At 39.5% G+C, this 22,183-nt stretch overlaps 2 protein-coding genes across 2 annotated transcripts in view; one reads left to right on the top strand and one right to left on the bottom strand.

Moving 5' to 3' along the window:
• Positions 1-22,183, bottom strand: part of LOC125469501 (coiled-coil domain-containing protein 86-like) — a 70,852-nt gene that overhangs the window by 2,484 nt on the left and 46,185 nt on the right. The gene's annotated exons all lie outside the window — the stretch shown is intronic.
• Positions 13,889-22,062, top strand: LOC125469496 (disease resistance protein RUN1-like). The gene is made up of 6 exons (XM_048566878.1): positions 13,889-14,549; positions 18,415-19,513; positions 19,609-19,908; positions 20,088-20,936; positions 21,049-21,655; positions 21,765-22,062. Exons 1-6 carry the CDS (start codon positions 14,038-14,040, stop codon positions 21,941-21,943), a joined length of 3,546 nt encoding a protein of 1,181 aa, XP_048422835.1. The 5' UTR covers positions 13,889-14,037; the 3' UTR covers positions 21,944-22,062.

Below are 22,183 nucleotides of genomic sequence, written 5' to 3'. Positions count from 1 at the left end.
GTTGCATAAATCACTTGAAACATGGGTTGGTCAAATATTAATGAGTTTTCAATGGATATGATGAAGGAAATGGAATCTATGAACGTGCTTGAAACAGATTGAATTCCGAAAAGTGAATTATGCCGGGAAGAAGTTCAAGTAACTTGAGTTCTTTACCATTCTCTTTAGTAGAGCGAAATCTCAGCAAGTGCAATCTTTCTGATGATGCATTTCCTAAGGATTTGAGTAATCTAGCTATCCTCACTACGAAGACTCTTACTAAATAGCAATCCAATTTGTAGCCTACCGATTTTCGTCAAGTGTTTGATAAGGCTCGATGAACTCTCTTTCTGGGGATGTTAGAGGCTCAAATCACTTGTGGGGTTGCCGAAAGTACACAAACTGAAGACCGATGTGGATGACAACCGCAATCTAGTTGAGTGGTACTACGATTACAAATTGAAACCTACTGGAAGAGCTGATGCTAACTGATCAACCTTTTGGGGTTGCACAACTTGGAATGCATGCCAAATATTCAAATGCACAAACCCTTCCGCGATTCTTAAGATGTTGATTGGAGTCTCCTCCAGGTGCATCTCACTCTCTTTGATAAATATGTCATTGGAATTGGAAAGAATTGACTAGTTAATGTTATGGTGTCCATAGTACATAAATAGGGATTGCATCAACATGATAAATTCAGCACATTTTTTGCTGGGAACGGCCAAGAGGACACAAGTGTGGACCGTAGGAGAGGAAATCACGGCTTAGAAAGACCTTTCATCAGTAGATCCGTAGGCTGACCCAAGGATGGAATGAATTGTACTTTATGTGTGCCAAGTGTAAACACGAGAAATTCCTGAAACAAGCGACAAGAATACGTGTACAAAATATATATTTTGTATTAATGATTTTGGGGTTACAATCTCTTTGTAATTTGGTCCTCTGATTCTATCTTCGAAGGGTGTACGTTTGTGGATGAATTGTTGATCCAAAGGGCCGTCGGGGCTTGATCTTAGGATGAACAGTTGATGAATGATGAACACTTTCTTCAAGGGGCCGTCGGGGCTTGATCTTGAGTTGGTGGGAGTTCTTCAAGGGCCGTTGGGGCTTAATCTTGAAGGAGGATGGATGATGAACGATGAACACTTTCTTCAAGGGGCCGTCGGGGCTTGATCTTGAGTTGGTGGAAGTTCTTCAAAGGCCGTTGGGCTTGATCTTGAAGGTTGGTGGATGAGCGGATCTTCAAGGGCTTTTGGGCTTGATCTTGAAGGTTGGTTGGATGTGTGGATTTGTTGAGGTTGTTGATCCAAAGTGGCCGTTGGGGCTTGATCTTAGGATGAACGGATGATGAACGATGAACACTTTCTTCAAGGGCCGTCGGGGCTTGATCTTGAGTTGGTGGAAGTTCTTCAAGGGCGTTGGGGCTTGATCTTGAGGATGAACGGATGATGAATGAATCTTCAAGGGCCGTTGAGGCTTGATCTTGAAGGTTGATGGATGATGAACGATGAACGGATGTGTGGATTTGTTGATCCAAAGGGGTCGTTGGGGCTTGATCTTAGGATGAACGGATCTTCAAGGGCTTCTGGGCTTAATCTTGAAGGATGAACGGATGTGTGGATGATGAACACTTTCCTCAAGGGCCGTCGGGGCTTGATCTTGAGTTGGTGGAAGTTCTTCAAGGGCCGTCGGGGCTTGATCTTGAAGGTGGATTTGACGAAGAACGAAGATTGCTTTCTTGATCCTTCGGGATTTGCTTGAGAGCTTTAGAGTTTCAAGGCTTCTTTCTTTCTTCCTTCCTTCTTTTCTTCTTTTCCTTTCTCCTTCTCCTTCCTTCTTCCCCTCTCCAAAATGAATGTCTTGGCTTCCTATTTATAGAATTCCAAAACTTGATTTTTGGATTTAAATAATCAGATGAAATAAATCATTTCTGCCAGGTATTGACACGTGTCATATTTGATGACTTTTCCAATTTATTTCGATTTTTCGTTGAGGCACACGCTACATGTAAAATTTATGTGATACGTGAGTGTTGAAATTTTAATTATTGGTCAACATTCATTTCACCGAAATTTTGATGTCTACAAATGCCCCCACTTCAAGGCGCGTCGTAAACATGTGCTTGTCACGTGTAGAAGATGCGTTTTGAAGTCCCTTAATGTAGATGTCAACCCAAGGGCCGTCGAGGCTTGATCTTGAGTTGGTCTGGAAATTTCTTCAAGGGGCCGTCGGGGCTTGATCTTGAGCTTGACTGGAAGATTTTCTGGTTTCCTCCAATCGTTGATTTTCCGCAGGCTTAATCTTGAACTGGGCTGGAGGATTCTTTTGGTCTCCTCCGAAGGTCTGAACTTACTCCTTTTATCTGGAGTTGAATTTGATTCAAGGGTGGTGAACACTTGATTTTGAATCGGACTTGTGATTTCTTCAAGGGCCATCGAGGCTTGATCTTGAACTGGGCTGGAGGATTCTTTTGGTCTCCCCCTACCGTTGATTTTCCTTTGTGCTACTCTTGAATTGGGTAGCAGGATTCAGACACATGGCAGGCAAGCACGAGGTGGAAGTGATGACCTGTTTCTTTGTTCAATCTTTCCCCAATTCGTATTGAAGAGGGTAGATCGGAAAACTGACTCCAAGTGCCGTCTGATTGCTCTTTTCACTTTGCCATGCGAGTAATAACAAGGACAAAGGAAAGGACATGGAGAAAGCATGATATAAGATACCTTTGCTTTTGAAGAAGCAGCGAATGAATCAGCACATATATTTGTTGTGCTTGTCTCCACATGCTTTGATGTATCATTTTCACTTGTCTTACTTGCTCCCTTTGCAGAAGTGGTATTTCCTTATGTAGGTTTGGCATCTTCTCGTGTAGTATTTGTCCTCTGATGCAGGAATGGAATGCAACCTTTGCATTTAAATGGTGCTTCAAAACATTACTTCTCCGCGACGATGAGTACTCGAGAGCAATGCAAGGTAAGCAACCAGGCAAAGGTTCCAGGCAATCAGTTCCAGGTCGGAAGTTTGATTTCAGGTTCCGACTGATAACTCTATTTCCCCTTCTCCTGCATGTAAGAGCAAGGACAAAGAAAAGGACAGGGGAAAAGCATGATATGAGATACCTTTGCTTTCGCCCTTGATGATATGAGATACTTTTGCTTTTGAAGAAGCAGCGAATGAATCAGCACATGCTTCCATCTACCGTTTCCTCCTAGGTCATCTGTACTCCAGGCATCTAGTATCATCTTTGGGGAAGAGGAAAAAATTGAGTATTTTGAGATGTTTTGCTGGGAGTGTACTCTCGGAGGTGAGGAAGAGTTGGGCATTTTTTTTTTCCGCAGGTCTGCCTTGCCATAAAAGATGAAGGTCGACATATATAGGGATTTCCCAATAGCAAGTGGTGGTACTGTTCTTTTACCCTTGTCGACAAACGTTTTGATCCCGCAAATTCGGCTTTTTGAAATAGTGACGACTCTTCGATCTTTGAATACGCCTCTTTGATTTCTGAACGACGCCTCTTCGATTTCTGAACGAGCGTCTCTTTTGACAAAGTGGCACGCGTTTTCTGAAAAGCAGAAAAAGCGTCGCCGAACTTTGCGCTCGTCAGCTAAAGATGTGTAGCTGCGATGATGACCTCCACGTGATCTTTTGACAAAGTGGCACCCGTGCTTTGAAAAGCCGCGAAAGCGTCGCCAGTCTCCACGTGTTTTCAACTTTGTCGGAGATCTTTTGACAAAGTTGAACGCGTTTTCTGGAAAGCCGAGAAAGCGTCGCCTAACTTACGCCGGAAAATCCAGCTTTTGAGATTTGCAGAGCGATGTCTCTTCACTTTTGAATAAGCGGCCCTTCGATTTCTGAACCAACGCCTCTTTGATTTCTGAGCAAGCGCCTCTTCCTTTTTATAGAGGTATTGATCACCTCTAACATGCACATTTTGAAGGTTGCTCATTCCTGAAAATCATCTCCGGCCTTTTGAGTTTTAACCCCATCCACCCATCTCTTTTAACACCTTTGAAAAATGGCTAACCCATCGAACCTTAGCTTAGAATTGAGTCTCAGCAGTGATCCGGTTGCGCCGCTTCAAGGTAATGTATGGTGTCCTTCTTTCTTATCTTCTAACGGTCCTCTTACAGGTGAAGACTCCGTGATGCAGGACGCCACAACAGCTACAATAGTAGCTAGGAACCTCCTTACTCCAAAAGATAGTAGGCTGCTGTCAGGACGGTCCGATGAGTTGGCCGTTCAAGAGTCCCTCGCTCTTAGTGTTCAGTGTGTGGGCTCTGTGTCCAACATGGGCCAACGCCTGCTTGCTCGGTCCCGTCAGGTGGAATCATTGATGGCAGAGGTGGAAGATCTTAAGCAGGAGATTAAATAGCTTAAGTACGAGAATAGAAGTTTGCATGTGCTGGCAAATAACTATTCGGCAGGCATGAAGAGGAAGCTTGATGAGATGCAAGAATCTCAAGGTCGAATTCAAAGCGACCGTCAAAGGCTTGCGTCTTTCTTCCAGAGACACATTTTTCCTGCGTCATCTAGCGTTCTACCAAGTATTGAGGCCTCGAATGATCTATCTTCGGTGCCTCCCGCTCCTGGAGTTTGGCCAAGTAGTGGGGCTTCACGTGAACCACCTTTGTGAAGGCTCCATCTTTCTCTTTCTTTGTTAGATACTTTTTTTTTTTTTTTTTTTTTTTTTTTTTTTTTTTGCACTTGTAATTTCTTGAAAATCAATGAACATGCTTTGTTTTATTTAGTGTATTGTGCTAAATACAGAGAAAACATGTACATCACCGTCCATCATCAATTTTTTTATTCATTTGTTTGCTTTCGGTGGCACTGATCCACCATTCATTTATATATATATATATTTTATATTTCAGATGGTGCCAGAAGCACCACCATTATTTTTTCCTTTCTTTTTATTATATATATATATATATATATATATATATTTTTTTTTTTTTTTTTTCACATGGTTCCAGAAACACAATCATTGTTTTTATTATACATATATATATATATATTTTTTTTTTATTATTCTTTTGAAAGATGCTTCCAGCATCATCATTGCTGCTTTTTTTTTTAATTATTTTTTTGAAATATGCTTCCCGGCATAATCATTGCTACTTTTTTTTTTTTTTTTTTTTTTCTTTATAAGGCCATCTGCAAGGCTGAGTTCGTGGGTGAAAACCCAGGCGAGTCCGAGAGAAGACGGAGGAGATCTTTGGGTGTGAGTTGACAAACTTTGATTTTGTCAATCACATTCAAAGGCAGCAGCAGAGGCAAACAGACGGAGGAGATCTTTAGGTGTGAGTTGACAAACTTTGATTTTGTCAATCACATTCAAAGGCAGCAGCAGAGGCAAGCAGACGGATGAGATCTTTGGGTGTGAGTTGACAAACTTTGATTTTGTTGATCATATTCAAAGGCAGCAGCCATGGCGGAGGTGCAGAAGCAGCCAGAGCTTGAAGTAGTGCAAAGCGTCGAGTTTGAAGACCGGCTAGTCGTTTGACAGCGGTCAATGAAGCTCTTCGTTGATTTTGATCATGGTGACCAGAATGACGAACTCGAGATAGTGCAAGACGTCAAGCCTGAAGTGGAGGAATTGCTGCATTCCATGGATAAGGCCAGGAACAAAACTTTGTCATTGTACTCAACAGGATCAAATGGACTTCCGCTGGCAAAAATTGCACGACCCTCACTGTAAGTATAAGCTTCTTCAACAGTACATTCAGATTGTGATGTTGGGTTGGAAAGAGCCAAAATGAGAGGTTTCTCATTGAAGGACGATACTGCTTCAATCACCTCCTTTGTAAATGTTCTTCCAACACCAGACAATCCAATAAGAACTGTTGGTTTAATTGCCTTGACAGCATCCAAAAGATTATCAACAGGCTCATGCTCATGAGCCCAAGGCTGCTTAAAATGTTGAAGAGAATCTTTATGAGAGATAACAATCAATCCCTTTGAATCAACAAGCCAGATCTTCTTACGGGTCTCTTCCACAGGAACTTTTGTCCTTTTCGAGATCTCAAGAGCTATTAGTTCTGCTATACCGGTACTAGCTTCTCCAGCGCCAAGGAACAAACTGCAGAAACCACATTTGCATCTCGGATTGCAGATGAGTGGCAAGCTTGACTGTGTCTTTCATTCCGTGACCCTTCGTCCACATCCCAACGCGAGCATTGGACTGCGGTGAAGAGGAATCTGCTTGTCAATAATTGTGAAGGTTGCAGTTCCATCATCCCCAACAGTGATATTTCCAAGGTCACCAGCATGACGATCCTCATCTTCAGGGGCACCATGTTCTTTTCCATTAGGATTGAAGTGTGGCCCAGTTGACAAGCAACCGTTTGTTGTGTCTCCGAGAGCATGGACATGGAAACCATGATGTCCAGCCTTGAGGCCAGAGACACTTCCAGTCACAGTAGTTGGGCCATCTCCCTCCTGGACGAAGTTGATGGTTCCTTTAACACCCTCGCTGGAGCCGAGAACAGCAACACCCTTCACCATGATTTCAACGTGATCAAATTATTTTTATCAAAATAGAGCAACCACTGAGAACCGATGTGATCTCAGGAAACACGACGGCTTTTGATAGATTGAACAATCTGAACCAGATGCCTTGTGCAAATGTGGGAGCTTTGACCTTCCCGTTGTTTTACAAGTGGTGTGCGACGGATTTGTGAAGGGGAGAGTCTTTCGCTGGCTTTTGTATTCACTACTGCAGAAGCACAGAGAGAGAGAGGAGAAGATGGTGACTTGATCGACGATGCAGGAAGAGGCGAGTTATTGGGGCTGCGGGTAAAGAGAGTGAGGAGAGCGGAGATGGATGACGTCCGCACCACACGGCTGACGCCAGCCTGCTTTGCCGCCGTCAGAACATTGAGCGTTCCTTTGATCGCCGGGTCCAGGAGCTCCTTCTCGGGGATCTTCTGTACGTAATAATCGCCGGGGGCCCATAGCCTCCGACGAGATTGTCGTCATTCTTTCTCCTGTACGTAGCTTGCTGATCTTGTTCGCCGATTTGTAGCCTCTGCAATTGCCTCTGGAACTCTACCGAAGTCACCACTGGATCCGATCCGATAACCCGGTCTACGTGGCCCGATCTGACAAACTCAGGCGGCGGCGCAACTTGTCCCGGTATCGTAGGCGCTGGAGGAGAACTTGGAAATGATGGATTCCGGGGTGGAAGAGAGTCTGAACCCAGATCCAGTTTCCGGAGAAGATGAAGACGAAGGCGACGTGGTCGAAGAACGAGAGGCAGCTCTTGAGGCAGACTAGTACGTCTTTGAACGACCACTCGAAAAGTCCCTCAAGAAAATGACTTGTTTTCTGCAACAAATTGCGGGGCGAAATCTTTTCGGTCATGCCAAGGAAGATTGCAGAGCAGTGGAGTAGGCACACGTTTGAAACCGTGAGTTTGATTCTGCTGTTGTCTTAACAGAATCGAGAAACTAACTCGAATCCATCAGGGCCTCCCGGAAAGTCATCGATTTTGATCCTGGAATTCTTGATCTGGGAAATCGACGGTGGTGATGGACGACTCCCCCTAGCTAAAAACGGGTCGTCGACGAGCTGCACTTGCTGCTGATTAGGCTGCATCCCAGCGACGGCACCGCCCATTAAAGGATCGAAATTACGAGGCGGAGGGAGAAGACGCCGGAGCAACCATTGACGGCGGCGAGTATGGAGTTGTAGTCGAGGAGTTCGATTTGGAAGAGACGGAGGCGCGACTCTGCTGCTTTCCCTTCGGAATTTTCTGGAAACGTCGACAGTCCTCTAAACCCGCCGTCTGTTCTGTCTCCTGCCCCTGCTGTGCTTAATGGTGGAAGTTCAGAAAATAGAAGTGGGTTTAACTTCACCTTGGCTGCCTTTTCCGCTGCTCAAAGTCAAACATCTGCATCAAAACGCCTTAATGGGGATCTGTCTAAAGCTGAGGACTGCTACACACAAGGAGTGAAATGCGTTTCTAGAAATGAGACATCTAGAAGCTGTTTTAGGGCATTGATGCTGTGCTATAGCAACCGTGCAGCAACACGTCTGACTGTTGTAAGAGATGCACTTGGGGACTGTATAATGGGCCTGCAAATCTGCTTGTTGGGCTCTGCAGACTGAATATGGTGCGATTGAGGATGTGGACCAAGACGTCCAGAAATGTGCACCGCAAGTTAGAAGATTGAGGTCTAAAGGGTCCAAGAGGCCATCCCAGTTGTTTGGGCCGAGAAGTAAAACATTTACATATATATATATATATATATATATATATGTTTCTATTGTTTTTTTTTTTTTTTTTTTTTTTTTTTTTTTTTTTTTACTCAGAATATTGTTGCATTTGTAATGAAATTGACTTTTGATAGTCAAACATTTAATAAAACCTAATTTAATTTTTTATTTTGATGTGACTGAACTCGAAGTTGAATGTTCGAGCTGCCTACGTACCCTTCCAAAGAAAAGGTTAAGTCATAACGTAGTTCAAATACATATATTTTTTGTTGGTGCCGTACACAGTTTATGCTCTTGCGGGCTAGGAGCGTTTGTTGTCGCCTTTTATGCTCGTGCGGACAAAGAGCTTTGGTTGTCGCCTTTTAGGCTCGTGCGAACGAGGAGCTTTTTGAATTTGTCAAACGCTCTTAGAGAAGCATTCCTCGCAATCTTTATAGCAAGGAGTCTTGACTGAGTGATTGAAGAAGTCTTTGGGGAAGAAATCGCGCATTGTCATGGCAACGGACGATCTTGGTGTCATAACTTCATCATCCTCAACACTTTCATGTAGCTTTGAAGGTTGACGGTAGCTGCTTTGCCCCCTTTCCGATTGGTGAACTTGTGGAGGAGACCTATGTTTCTTGTGCATTTTCTTTGGAGTGACATAAGTCCATCCTTCAACTTCACTTGACTTGACTGACATGGTTTTGGAGCATGCCCCCAGCGGTTGAGGTGAAGATTTTGAGTTCAAAGAGCCAGAAGTGACGGTGGTATAGTTTGTCTTCACCACATCATTAAGATCTAGCTCGATGATCCCTTTCTGAGCCAACTTCATGATGAGATCTTTTAGCACAAAGCACTTTTCCGTCGGATGACTAATGAAGCGGTGGAATTTACAGTACCTTGGATTGTCAGTACGGTTCATATCTTCTGGCCGTTTGCACTCAGGGAGGTTGATCACCTTTTTGTCAAGCAAGTCTTTCAACATGGCAACCACGTCAGAGTCGGGGAATGGATAAGTTTTCTCCTCAAGCTCCTTCAAAGTGCGTCTACGTGTCTCTTGATCACGAAAAGCTTCGGTTTGAATCGCCTTGCTTCGTGTAGGGATTTTGACTGGAGTTGTGTTGACCGTCATTGCTTCCTTGGTGGGTTTCCATGTAGCCTTATCCACTTTTGGCCCCAAAACTTTGTCATTCTTGTAGTCGGCAATCTGTTCTTTCTTCCCATGACGGGTGATGCTTAACTCCATATCATGGGCGCGGGTGGCTAACTCCTCGAATGTTCGTGGTTTGATGCCTTGAAGGATGTAGTGTAGTCCCCACTGCATGCCTTGAACGCACATCTCAATGGCAGAGGTTTCAGAAAGTCGATCTTTGCAATCCAGACTTAAAGAACGCCATCTATTTATGTAGTCAACGACAGGTTCATCTTTCCACTGTTTCGTGCTGGTCAACTCTAACATGCTTACAGTACGACGAGTGCTGTAGAAACGGTTGAGGAATTCCCTTTCTAGCTGGTCCCAACTGTTGATAGACTCAAGTTCGAGGTCAGTGTACCAGTCAAAAGCGTTACTTTTCAGCGAACGCACGAACTGTTTGACGAGGTAGTCTCCCTCTGTCCCAGCATTGTTGCAAGTTTCAATGAAATGGGCGACATGTTGCTTCGGGTTGCCTTTTCCATCGAACTGCATGAATTTTGGGGGCTGATAACCCCTTGGCATCTTCAAAGCATCAATCTTCTTGGAGTAAGGCTTTGAGTACAGTACGGAGTCATGCGAGCTTCCTTCGTACTGTGTCTTGATAGTGCTTGCGATCATCTCCTGTAGCTCCTGGATAGAGAGAGATCCCATGGATGTCGTTGCTTGGTCTAGCTTCGGCTTCTCTTCGACTTTCTCCACTGGTGGCTCCTCTTCTTCGTCGCCTTCTTTCTTTAATAGGCCAACAATTGGGTCGACTTTCACGTCGGGCAGCGCATCTAATTGGTTGACGAGTGCGGCAATCTGCAAGTCCTTCTCTTCCACAGTCCGTGTGAGCTTTGCAATTGCTTCATTCATCTGAGCTAGCTGCTCCTCGATTGAAGTTGCTCTAGTGGTCATGACTTGCATGGTTGTACTGCTGCTCGAATCAGCGTCGGAGAGTAGGGACTCTGAGTATTTCCTTGGGCTCTCCCCTTTTGATGCCCTTAGCGAGGCTAGGGTGATCACAGGCTCGTACCTCAGGTGCTCTTGTTCCTTTGACAGAGTTAATGCAGGGGCGGAAGCCGCGGCAAAAAGATCTCTTGCCTTACTTCGGGTTATGATGCCCGAAATATCACCACTTGCGGCGATGATGTTCTTGTTCTTTGCTTTGATTGCAGGAACAGCTTGACCCTTTCTTGATGCCATTTGCGTTTTTTGATGATTTGAGGATAGAGATGAGAGGTAGAGATTGTCCCACTGGGTGTGCCAAATTTGTAAACACGAGAAATTCCTGAAACAAGCGACAAGAATACGTGTACAAAATATATATTTTGTATTAATGATTTTGGGGTTACAATCTCTTTGTAATTTGGTCCTCTGATTCTATCTTCGAAGGGTGTACGTTTGTGGATGAATTGTTGATCCAAAGGGCCGTCGGGGCTTGATCTTAGGATGAACAGTTGATGAATGATGAACACTTTCTTCAAGGGGCCGTCGGGGCTTGATCTTGAGTTGGTGGGAGTTCTTCAAGGGCCGTTGGGGCTTAATCTTGAAGGAGGATGGATGATGAACGATGAACACTTTCTTCAAGGGGCCGTCGGGGCTTGATCTTGAGTTGGTGGAAGTTCTTCAAAGGCCGTTGGGCTTGATCTTGAAGGTTGGTGGATGAGCGGATCTTCAAGGGCTTTTGGGCTTGATCTTGAAGGTTGGTTGGATGTGTGGATTTGTTGAGGTTGTTGATCCAAAGTGGCCGTTGGGGCTTGATCTTAGGATGAACGGATGATGAACGATGAACACTTTCTTCAAGGGCCGTCGGGGCTTGATCTTGAGTTGGTGGAAGTTCTTCAAGGGCGTTGGGGCTTGATCTTGAGGATGAACGGATGATGAATGAATCTTCAAGGGCCGTTGAGGCTTGATCTTGAAGGTTGATGGATGATGAACGATGAACGGATGTGTGGATTTGTTGATCCAAAGGGGTCGTTGGGGCTTGATCTTAGGATGAACGGATCTTCAAGGGCTTCTGGGCTTAATCTTGAAGGATAACGGATGTGTGGATGATGAACACTTTCCTCAAGGGCCGTCGGGGCTTGATCTTGAGTTGGTGGAAGTTCTTCAAGGGCCGTCGGGGCTTGATCTTGAAGGTGGATTTGACGAAGAACGAAGATTGCTTTCTTGATCCTTCGGGATTTGCTTGAGAGCTTTAGAGTTTCAAGGCTTCTTTCTTTCTTCCTTCCTTCTTTTCTTCTTTTCCTTTCTCCTTCTCCTTCCTTCTTCCCCCCTCCAAAATGAATGCCTTGGCTTCCTATTTATAGAATTCCAAAACTTGATTTTTGGATTTAAATAATCAAATGAAATAAATCATTTCTGCCAGGTATTGACACGTGTCATATTTGATGACTTTTCCAATTTATTTCGATTTTTCGTTGAGGCACACGCTACATGTAAAATTTATGTGATACGTGAGTGTTGAAATTTTAATTATTGGTCAACATTCATTTCACCGAAATTTTGATGTCTACACCAAGCTTAACATGTTCACAAACAAAATGATAATTCAACACAATATGCTTCGTGCGAGCATGAAAAACCGGATTAGCTACCATGTAGGTGGTGATGAGATTATCACAGAAAATATAAATGGGCGTTGAAATCACACACCGGACTTCACGATGTAAGTAGGAGACCTAAAGAGATTTAGTACAAGTGTGAGCAAGAGCATGATACTCATACTCCACACTAGAACATCGTACAATAGGCTGCTATGTAGAGCTCTAGGAGATGAGATTGGGGCCAAGAAAAAGAAGATACCTAGATGTGGACCAACAAATGTATGGATGACCAGCCCAATCTGCATGAGAGTACCCAAGTAGAAACAAGTGGACCACAGTGAGGCCGAAACTAAGACCAAGTCTAACGAACCCTTTTAACATAATGAAGAACACGTTCAGCAGCAACAAATGAGTCATAGTGGGACGAGCCATAAACTGAGCAATATGATTGACCGCAAAGGCAATACTAGAATGAGTTAAAGTGAGATATGTAAGTGACCTGAGAAGGTGACGAAACTCAGTGGGATCAGAAAGAGGAGTACCAACCTGATTAGGAATTTGTGACAATGTAAATTGGCGTTTCATGAATTTACATTGCAGGGCATATTGTCTTAATGATTTGATTATGATCAAATTGATTGCAATATATTTATGTTGAAACATACTTTCTATTTATTGAAATAATAATTGTCATTATCATTATAGTTTGATCTATTTATCCCCTTTCACCTATTTACAGAATATCCAATGAAATTTATTTGAAGCTGCAACATCTCTTATCACATAACACAACGGTGTCATCTCCACGCTTGCAGCAAAGACGGTACCAGAAAAATCAAAGCAGGTCCCATAAGAAAAAACTGTGAAAAAAGGCTACAAGGGATGCATTTTCCACTGGAAATGAGCATCAACAAATTAATGCAGGATAGAGACATGGAGGTATGGGAATATGGTTTGAACTTTCTATTGTTTAAATTTTGGTAAGAAAAGCAAATTTAAACAGATCCATCCACATGGCAACGGAACGCAAAGTCGGGGGGTTTAACATTTGATGTTATCTTGACTGAGCTTCTGGATTCAATCTAATTGGATATGATTATTCTTTTTCCTTGCTTTTTGTCAATGTATGTATAGTTGAATTACTACAAACTATAATGCAATTTACACTTCAACTTATATTCTCATTTTAAATACTCTGTTTGCAGCTATGGAAACAAGTATTATTGTTGTGGCGGTATTGAATTGACAAAGCAGTTTGCAGGTGGAATGGAAATTGCAAGATAAATGTCAAGAAAATAGTAGATATTATACTATAAAACCACAAACCCTATATACTCATCTTAGCAACTTTTAATAAGATAAACTAGTAATATGATAGAAGCGAGTTGTATTTTTTTGTAGTACTGTAAGGAAAAGATGATATATATATGAATTCTAACTCTTCAACTCAACGTCATTGTTTATTTTGTTATCTTACACTATTATTTGGTTCATTGATGTATGTCTTCATTTATTCTTTATTAACCTCTTCGAATGACATTTTCGAGCGTGCAAGGACCTTTTCTTTTAGGGGTATACTATCCATACACTCCAAATTATTTCTCACACACATCTTGTTAATTTATATCTGTTGATCTTTTTCAATTCATCTGATCCGACGACCGAAAATTAGAAACGTATGTAAAAAGTAAAATGGAATATTTAGATATTACATCCCTTCTATTATCACGCATTTTATACACAACTTAATTATGTTTTATTTCCTTTCTATTTGCATTTACAACTATAGGTGCAATTTTATTTTTAGGACCCTGCCACTAGCAGCCAGATATGACTTAAAAGAAAAGCTTTTTGGGTCAATGCATGGGAACACGACCCATTTTATAATTGTTTGTGAATCTTCCTGGAAGTAGATAGGAAGGACCCCATACAACCTTTTGTTTTAATCTCTGCCACTAGCGGTCGGCCATGATTTATAGAAAGACTTTTTGGGTCAACAACCCTTTTTATAATTGTTTGTAAATTTTCCTGGAAGTAGATAGGAATAACCCAATTAAATATCCCCTGCACAGAGACATTTGCATTGCATCTAGCAAAGACCAGTTCTTTTGGTTTGAACATCGATCCACATCAATGGCTCTCGTGAGAACATCTCAAGGATCCTCCTCTGATTCCAAAAAATTTCGGGGTTATCGCTACGACGTGTTCTTGAGCTTCAGAGGCAAAGACACCCGCAAGACGTTTACTGACCACCTCTACACAGCCTTGAACAACGCAGGATTTCTCACGTTCCGAGACGACAATGAACTTGAGAGAGGAGAAGATATAAAGCCAGGACTGCTGAAAGCGATCCAGCTGTCACGAACTTCTGTTGTCGTGTTTTCGAAAGATTACGCGTCATCCAGGTGGTGTCTTGATGAGCTTGTGCTGATCCTTGAACGGAAGGAGACCACCTCGGACCATGTAGTTTTACCAGTGTTCTACGATGTTGATCCGTCCCACGTGAGGAAGCAGACAGGAAGTGTTGGAAAAGCATTTGCTAGAAGCCAGAAAAATCAGTCGCCGGAAAAGGTGGAGGGATGGAGGAAGGCACTTGCAGAGGTTGCAGATCTAGCAGGCATGGTCTTACCAAATCAAGCTGATGGGTAACTTTCATTTTCTTCATTTCTCTTCTCTTTCTTGAGTCAAATTGATATATGATCTGTAGCGACCTTGATTTATATAGGGATGATATTAGATAGACTAAATTTAGAAGGAAAATTATTGAAACAGAATTCAAAACTTTACATTTTAACAAAAAAAAACCATCTAATAATTTCATTTAATCATAAGAACAAAAAGATAAAAAAAAAAAAAAAAACATAAAATACAAACATGTGTTCCTAGCGCGTGTTAAGCTTCATAAACAGTGTATTAAGTTTTATAAACAGTGTAGTACCATTAAGTTTCATAAATAGTATAATACCGTTAAGTTTCATGTACCATTAAGTTTCATAAATAGTATAGTACCTTTAAGTTTCATAAACAATGTAATAAGTTCATAAATAGTATAATAAATTTCATAAACAGTGTAGTAAATTTCATAAAATAATAAGTGTGAGGACGGTCACTATTTTTTTTTAGTTTTTTTTAAAATTAAAATTATGTCTTTTTCATTAAAATTTAAGTTATTTTATTCTTTTTATTAAAGTTAAGGGTTTATCATTAAACTTTTTTTTTTCATTAAATAAAGTTATAGTATGGTTTTTGGATAAAATAAATTTAGCTCAACCTCTTTTCATGAAAGTTTCCAAATTTAGAAACATAATTTGCAAAATAAATGATGTGTTAAAAATGAACACGTTTATCGACGTTTAAGTAATAAACTAATTATCAACTTTCATGTCATTTAGTTTTTAAAATTTTATCTACAAATTTAGTTTACCTGAAATTTTCCTTTATGTGTGTGTGTGTATAATTCAATCTCAGTGGTGGATAATAATCCCAATTTAAAGAAATCACACTTGGCTCAACTTAAAGATTAGTCATTTTCCGTTTTAGTCTACTGGTCAATTTGCTTAAAGTTTTTAGGCTAATGTTAGGTAGACTAAATTCGTAAACTAAGTAATGTGTGACTAATAAAAAATAATCACGTTAATCAACAGTTAAGTGATAATTCATCACTAATTTATATGTCATTTAATTTACAAAATTTAGTCTACAAATTAAATCTTCTTAGCATTATCTATTTTTAAAAAGGTAAAGGTAGAAAAATTAAATTTTTAGATAAAAAAAATGTAAATAATGTGTCACCAATAAGAACGAAGATATTTATCAATACTTAAGTAATAATTTATTAACTTTCATGTCAGCAAGTGTGAGAAAAAGTTAGGAGGCAATCTATGCTGTATTTGTCTATAGTTGGTATAAATTCTACATTGTACTCCCTTCTTTTCATTTTAATTTCGTCAGCAGTCCTTTTTTTTATTTTTCAAATAAAGGCCATCAACGTATGTTTGATTTATTAATTATCTAAATTCCCCACTTCATTATTCATTCATCCAATACTTCCGTGAGACATGATGTCACGTCCCAACATTTACAACCTTATGCTAAAACTCACATTCATTCTAATTTAACTCATGTTATACTTACAATCGTACTTGATTATAACTCGAGTATTAATATTACACTTCAAAAATATACAACAACCACATCATGCAGAAAAGTTTACAACCCAAAAGAAAAAAAAACAAGCTTAGTAATGCACTGAGACATAGTGGTTCACTAAACATCCCCGCAAAATACAGTCATGATACTTAGTAAGCTCTAGTCTATACCTTCACGATCTGCTTCTGAAATTTATAAAATCGAATGGAAACAAAACAAAAATATAGGTGTGCTCTTAAAGCTCAGTAAGTAGGGAGTAAGCATTTATTGAAACAAAAGATAACTGTATAACTCAGTTAAATTTCTCTTTTGCATAAAATCAAATTGAAGAACTATAGAACTTTGAATCATAGTATTAGCGAAACTAAAAGAAAGTTTTTAACATAGCAATACTTGTTAAGAAAAAAAAAAAAAAAAAACAAATCACACAAAAATGAGCTGAGCTCAACCACAAATTCACTTGTTGGACCGAAACACATATGCCCTACTCACGAACTAGTAGGGATAGAGGGACCCAAGACACAAAATTAAAGTAGCATATCTCTCTCATTCATTTTTTTTATTTTTTTATTTTTTTATTTTTTACCTTTGCTCTTTCAAAACCCAGACCCTTAGCTTCCACCTCCTTCTAAAACTTCACTGCTGATCTCCAAAACTTCACTCTCTCTCTCTCTCTCTCTCTCTCTCTCTCTCTCTCTCTCTCTGTTTCTTTTCTACCTCCCCAAACCGTTGGTTTCTCTTTATCCTTCTTATGTCTTTTATTTTTTAACTTTTTTTTACTGCCATAATCTTCTTATAAATAAAGCCCACCATGAACAGCGACTTTTGGGATCACAAGTTTCACAAAAAGTAATTGGACAAAAATGCTCATCAAACAAAAAACTTCAAAAGCAATCCAAAATAATCAATCCAATGTGATAGGGGTATTTTCGTCATTTTAATAGTATTTTTTAATAATTAAATTTTTTTTAACACTTTTTTTTAATTTTTTAATTTTTATAATTAGTACCTCATAATAGGCTAGTAATAATGTGATTCAATCAGTTATCCAATTATTTTTTTTTTTAACAAATTAACAAACGATATTATCTACACTAAGGAGGAGGTGGTGGGTTTCACTTCATAATAAGCTAGCAATAATGTGATTTAATTAGTTGTTTATTAAATATTATTTTATGTATTCTTAATGTAAATTCAATAGAGACCGATTTTATTATATTGATTCAGCTGCTTTAATTGGTTATTCATTTACTTCAAATATTTGACTTTCCTCAATTTACACATATAAATACATCTAAAACGTGTAATTCGCGCTTAACAGACCGTGATTAAAAAAATGTCTTCTACACTCGCGTGCATTAAGGCTAGTATATATAAAGCCACCAAGGCCAATGAATAGTATTTTTTTTTGGTGTCACAAGCTTTATAAAAAAAAATATTTGGACAAAAAAGCCCCTCAAACAAAAAAACTTCAAAAGCAATCCAAAATAATGCATCAAATGTGGCAGGAGTATTTTCATCATTTTAACAGTTTTTTTTTAATAGGTATCTCACAATAGGTTAGTAATAATGTGATTCAATCAGTTATTCATTAAATATTATTTTCTTTATTTTTAAACACGTTCAAAACATCTTAAGAGTAGTGCAATGCTGGTTATAAAAAAAGTATTTTGTACGCGAATAATAATGTGATTAAATTATTTGTCAAATTATTGTTTTTTTTTTTTTTAACAAACGATATTATCTACACTAAGGGGGAGGTGGTGGGCTTAGCCACACAATAGCTAGCAATAATGTGATTCAATCAGTTGTTTATTAAATATTATTTTATCTATTCTTAATGTAATTCTATAGAGGCCGATTTATTATGTGGATTCAGCTGATTTAATTGGTTTATGAAGGGTTTCTTCCAACATGATCTAAAATTATTCATTTACTTCAAACATTTGACTTTCCTTTTGTCAATTTACGCATATAAATACATTTAGAACGTGTAAGTCGCGTGTAGCACGCCGTGATTCAAAAAATACATTTTGCACGCGTGTGAGCGTGTGCATAAAGGCTAGTCTATCTTAAAGCCACCTGTCCCCTTCTAACCAAAAATGTTGGCAGCTTCCCTGAAGTGAAATCTTAATTGGGCAGCTCTACTCCACTAAAAACTTAATAATTGTTTAGGTGTAATAACCACAAGTGCTAAATTACTTAACAAAACACATATTACATACCAGACACTAGAGAGAAAACATCTACCACTTTCCAATTGAAGAAAAAAAAAAAAAAAAAATCTAGTCACATTAAGATGGTTTATTACGCATGAAAGGTTTGATTTATTTTTTTTTTATGTTGTTTGCAAATTATTAGGTACGAGTCAAAGTTTATCAAGAAAATTGTTAAAGTGATTGGAGACAAGTTAAGTCGTACACTATTGAGTGTTGAACCAAAATTGATTGGAATCCAATTTCAAGTCGAACGCATCAATTTGTGGTTACAAGATGGATCAAGTGATGTTGGTATACTTCTTGTGTATGGCATGGCTGGAGTAAGGAAGACAACCATTGCAAAACATGTTTACAATTCAAATTTTAAAAGCTTTGAAGGAAGTAGTTTCATTGAAAATATCAAAGAAAGAGCAGATCGACCAAATGGCTTAGTTCAAATACAAATGCAACTTCTTTCTGATATTTTGATCGGTAGAAAAGTGGAAATACAAACTATTAGTGAGGGAATAATTAAGATTGAAAGCGCCATAAGCTCTAGAAAAGTTCTACTTGTCCTTGACGATGTGGACCATATAGACCAATTAGATGCAGTACTAAAAATGAAAGATCGGTTTTATCCCGGAAGTAAGATACTTATAACAACTAGGCGTGAAAGATTGCTAAGAGCACATCAAGTTACAAAGGTGTACAAAGTTGAAACTTTGAATTACAATGAATCACTAGAGCTTTTCAGTTGGCATGCATTTGGCCAGGACCGTCCCATAGAAAATTACATGGAGCATTCAAAAATGGTAGTGCAACATAGCGGCGGACTTCCATTAGCTCTAAAAGTTTTGGGTTCTTCTTTATCAGGGGAAAGTATAGATGTATGGGAAAGTGCATTGGAGAAGCTAAAAGTTATCCCTAATGGTGAAATCATGAATAAACTAAGAATAAGTTATGACAGTTTACAAGATGACCATGACCAAAAATTATTCCTCCACATTGCTTGTTTCCTAATAGGAAGGGACAAAAACTACATTGTTAGAATACTCGATGGATGTGATTTCTATACAATTATTGGCATTCAAAATCTCATTGATAGATGCTTGGTGACAATTGATGGATACAACAACGTGCAAATGCATGACATGATCCGTGACATGGGAAGAGAAATTGTTCGCCACGAATCAGAAGAGTCTAGAAAACGTAGTAGATTATGGCGCCATAAGGATTCTTTCGAAGTATTGAGGGAAAAGAATGTAAGAAACATGCCTTTTATGTCTATATATGTATATCTTCTTGTGAAAATTATCCATAATAATGTTATAACTTTTTTTTTTTCCTCTTCTGTTAGGGTACACAAACAATTCAAGGTCTTGCCCTGGATATGCATATGCATCTTGCAAACAAACCAATAAACACAAGTGAGACCGTCTTGGAAACCAATGCATTTGAAAGGATGCACAATTTACAACTACTCCATCTTAGTCATGTACGACTGGATGGATGTTATGCAGATTTCCCTACAAGATTAAGATGGTTGTGTTGGCTTCAATTTCCATTGGATTCTATACCTGTTGATCTTCCTTTGGAGTGTCTAATTGTTCTTGAAATGCAACATAGTAGCTTAAGACAAGTCTGGAAAGGAACAAAAGTATGTTACCCTATGCATTTTAATTCATTTTCCTTATTTTGTTAGTTTTTTATTTGTTGACTAACTCCATGTGTTAAAATGAACTCCTATGTTTTCTTTAATCCGATGACTAATTTCTTATGTTAGATACTTATTTCATTGTTTTTTTTTTCTTTTTCTTTTTTCCTTTGTTTCCACAGTTTCTTCCATCGTTGAAGATCCTTGACGTCAGCCATTCTCATGGCCTCACTGAAATCATGGACTTCTCACTTTGCCCTAGTCTAGAAGAATTGATTCTTGTTGATTGCAGCAGCCTGATTGATGTTCATGAGTCAATTGGAAACCTGGAGAGACTCGTGTACTTGAATACGAAGGATTGCAAGAATCTTAGGATGCTTCCGAAGAACATGTGCATGCTTAAATCACTTGAAAAACTCATTTTATCTGGCTGCTCAAATCTTGAAGAGTTTCCAATGGAGATGATGAAGAAGATGGTGTCTCTGAAAGTTCTTGAAATAGATGGAATTCCAATAAGTGAATTGTGGCCAGAAAGAAGTTCAACTATCTTGAGTTCTTTTCCATGCTCTTTACTAGAGTTAAGTCTCAAGGGGTGCAATCTTTTTGATGATGCCTTTTGTAGGGATTTAAGTAGTCTATCCTCGTTGCGAAAACTAAACTTAGGTGAGAATCCAATTTGCAGTCTGCCAGGTTTCATCAAAGGTTTGAGGAGGCTCGATAAACTCTCTTTCAAGGGTTGTAATAGACTCAAATCGCTTGTGGGGTTGCCGAAAGTACGCCAAAGGATGAGTATATCCGAATGCATATCATTAAGAAAAATAATACCTCTTTCCCCTGAGCCATGGTCTGCAATGTACAGGGTGGATGACAACTGGAATCTAGTTGAGTGGCAGTACACTTTCAAGTTAGAGCCTATTGATAGAGTTGATGTGGAAATGATTAAACTTTTGGGCTTGTGCAACTTGGAATCCATGCCTGCAATTCGAATGGACAGCGAACTATTCTTACATCCAAGAGTGAGTCCTGTTCAGGTGCGCCTCTCTCTCTCACTCTCTCTTTCTCTCTCTCTCTCTCTCTCAAGTCATGTATATAATGGGAAATAAATGACTTAGTAATGTTGTGATGATCATGGAAAATGCATAGGGACTATATGAATATGGTATATTCAGCACATTTTTTGTTGGGAATGAGGTTCCAGGCCGGTTCAGCTATAAAAGTACCAAGTCCTCCATATCTTTTAGTGTCCCTTCTAGTCACAAAATCCGAGGCTTGAACATCTTTGTTACCTATGCAAACGAGGAGAATTCTAATAATGATGATGAATGGAGAGAGGTTTCAAGCCTAATCAAAGTGAGTAACAAGAGCAAGGGTCTGAAGTGGATCTATTACCCATTCTTCTATGGTATCCCAGGTGACGGAGAAGATATGATATGGTTGAGCCATTGGAAGATGGAGAACGAAACAATATTACAATGTGGAGATCAAGTGGTGGTTTCAGTAATGACTGGACCAAATAAGTTGTTTCGGATAAAGGAGTTTGGTGTCGAGCTTATGCAAGAGCACCAGAATAATATGATGATAAGTACCCAACACAACACCAAATCAGATCCTAATTATCCACGTGTCATCGGTGGAGATTTGTCCATGTGGGAGCATATACCAGGAATATACTCCCTTGGTTTCAGAGTCCAAATTGTTGAAGAGAGATGGTTTAATCGCCTCATCATGGACGCTGATGAAGGAGACACAGGTATGTTGTGTTGTTGTATTGCAATGAATTATACTCCATCCAAACGCTTTCAAGTCTGTCTGTATTCAATTAAAAAACATAAAGTTTATGTTATTTGTATGTTTTTTAGACAAAGAAGGGCAAGAGGATGAACCTGATTACACAATTGTAAGGACAAAAGCTGCGGCGGCTGCCAGTAACAACTGCGGCCTCAGAGGCTGGAAGGTGCTCCTCACAGCTGCCGGCTTATTTTTCACGCTTGCTCTAGTAGTTTGGTCATCCATCTCCCAGAAAAAGAAGCGACAGTAGTCCACAAGCCATCCATGAGTTTGTAATTTTATTCGATACAGACATCTTTGGGTTCCTTCCTTGTTTTCAAGATGTTTTCTGCCTTCAAAATATCGAAGTTTCAGATGTGTTCAACATCATCAAATATTGCATAAATATAGCATAAAATACATCCAACATTAGCGACACTTAAGAATTTTTCTTCCCTGCCACTGATTGCATACAATCCTGTACTAGAGAAGATAAACAAATGGTTGTATA

Source organism: the organism of the source record quoted next, unplaced genomic scaffold (assembly GCF_019419815.1).
Source record: "Pyrus x bretschneideri cultivar Hongxiangsu unplaced genomic scaffold, Pyrus_bretschneideri_v1 Contig43, whole genome shotgun sequence".
NCBI lineage: Eukaryota > Viridiplantae > Streptophyta > Magnoliopsida > Rosales > Rosaceae > Pyrus > Pyrus x bretschneideri.
The sequence above is the reverse complement of the archived record's forward strand: the minus strand, read 5'-3'. Positions and strand labels throughout refer to the sequence as shown.

Excerpts from the sequence above, each read along its gene's own strand:
- LOC125469496 (XM_048566878.1), top strand. The coding sequence starts at position 14,038 with ATGGCTCTCGTGAGAACATCTCAAGGATCCTCCTCTGATTCCAAAAAA. Across the intron at positions 19,909-20,087 it reads AAGTCTGGAAAGGAACAAAA|TTTCTTCCATCGTTGAAGAT; the intron begins GTATGTTACCCT and ends TTGTTTCCACAG. Across the intron at positions 21,656-21,764 it reads CGCTGATGAAGGAGACACAG|ACAAAGAAGGGCAAGAGGAT; the intron begins GTATGTTGTGTT and ends TATGTTTTTTAG.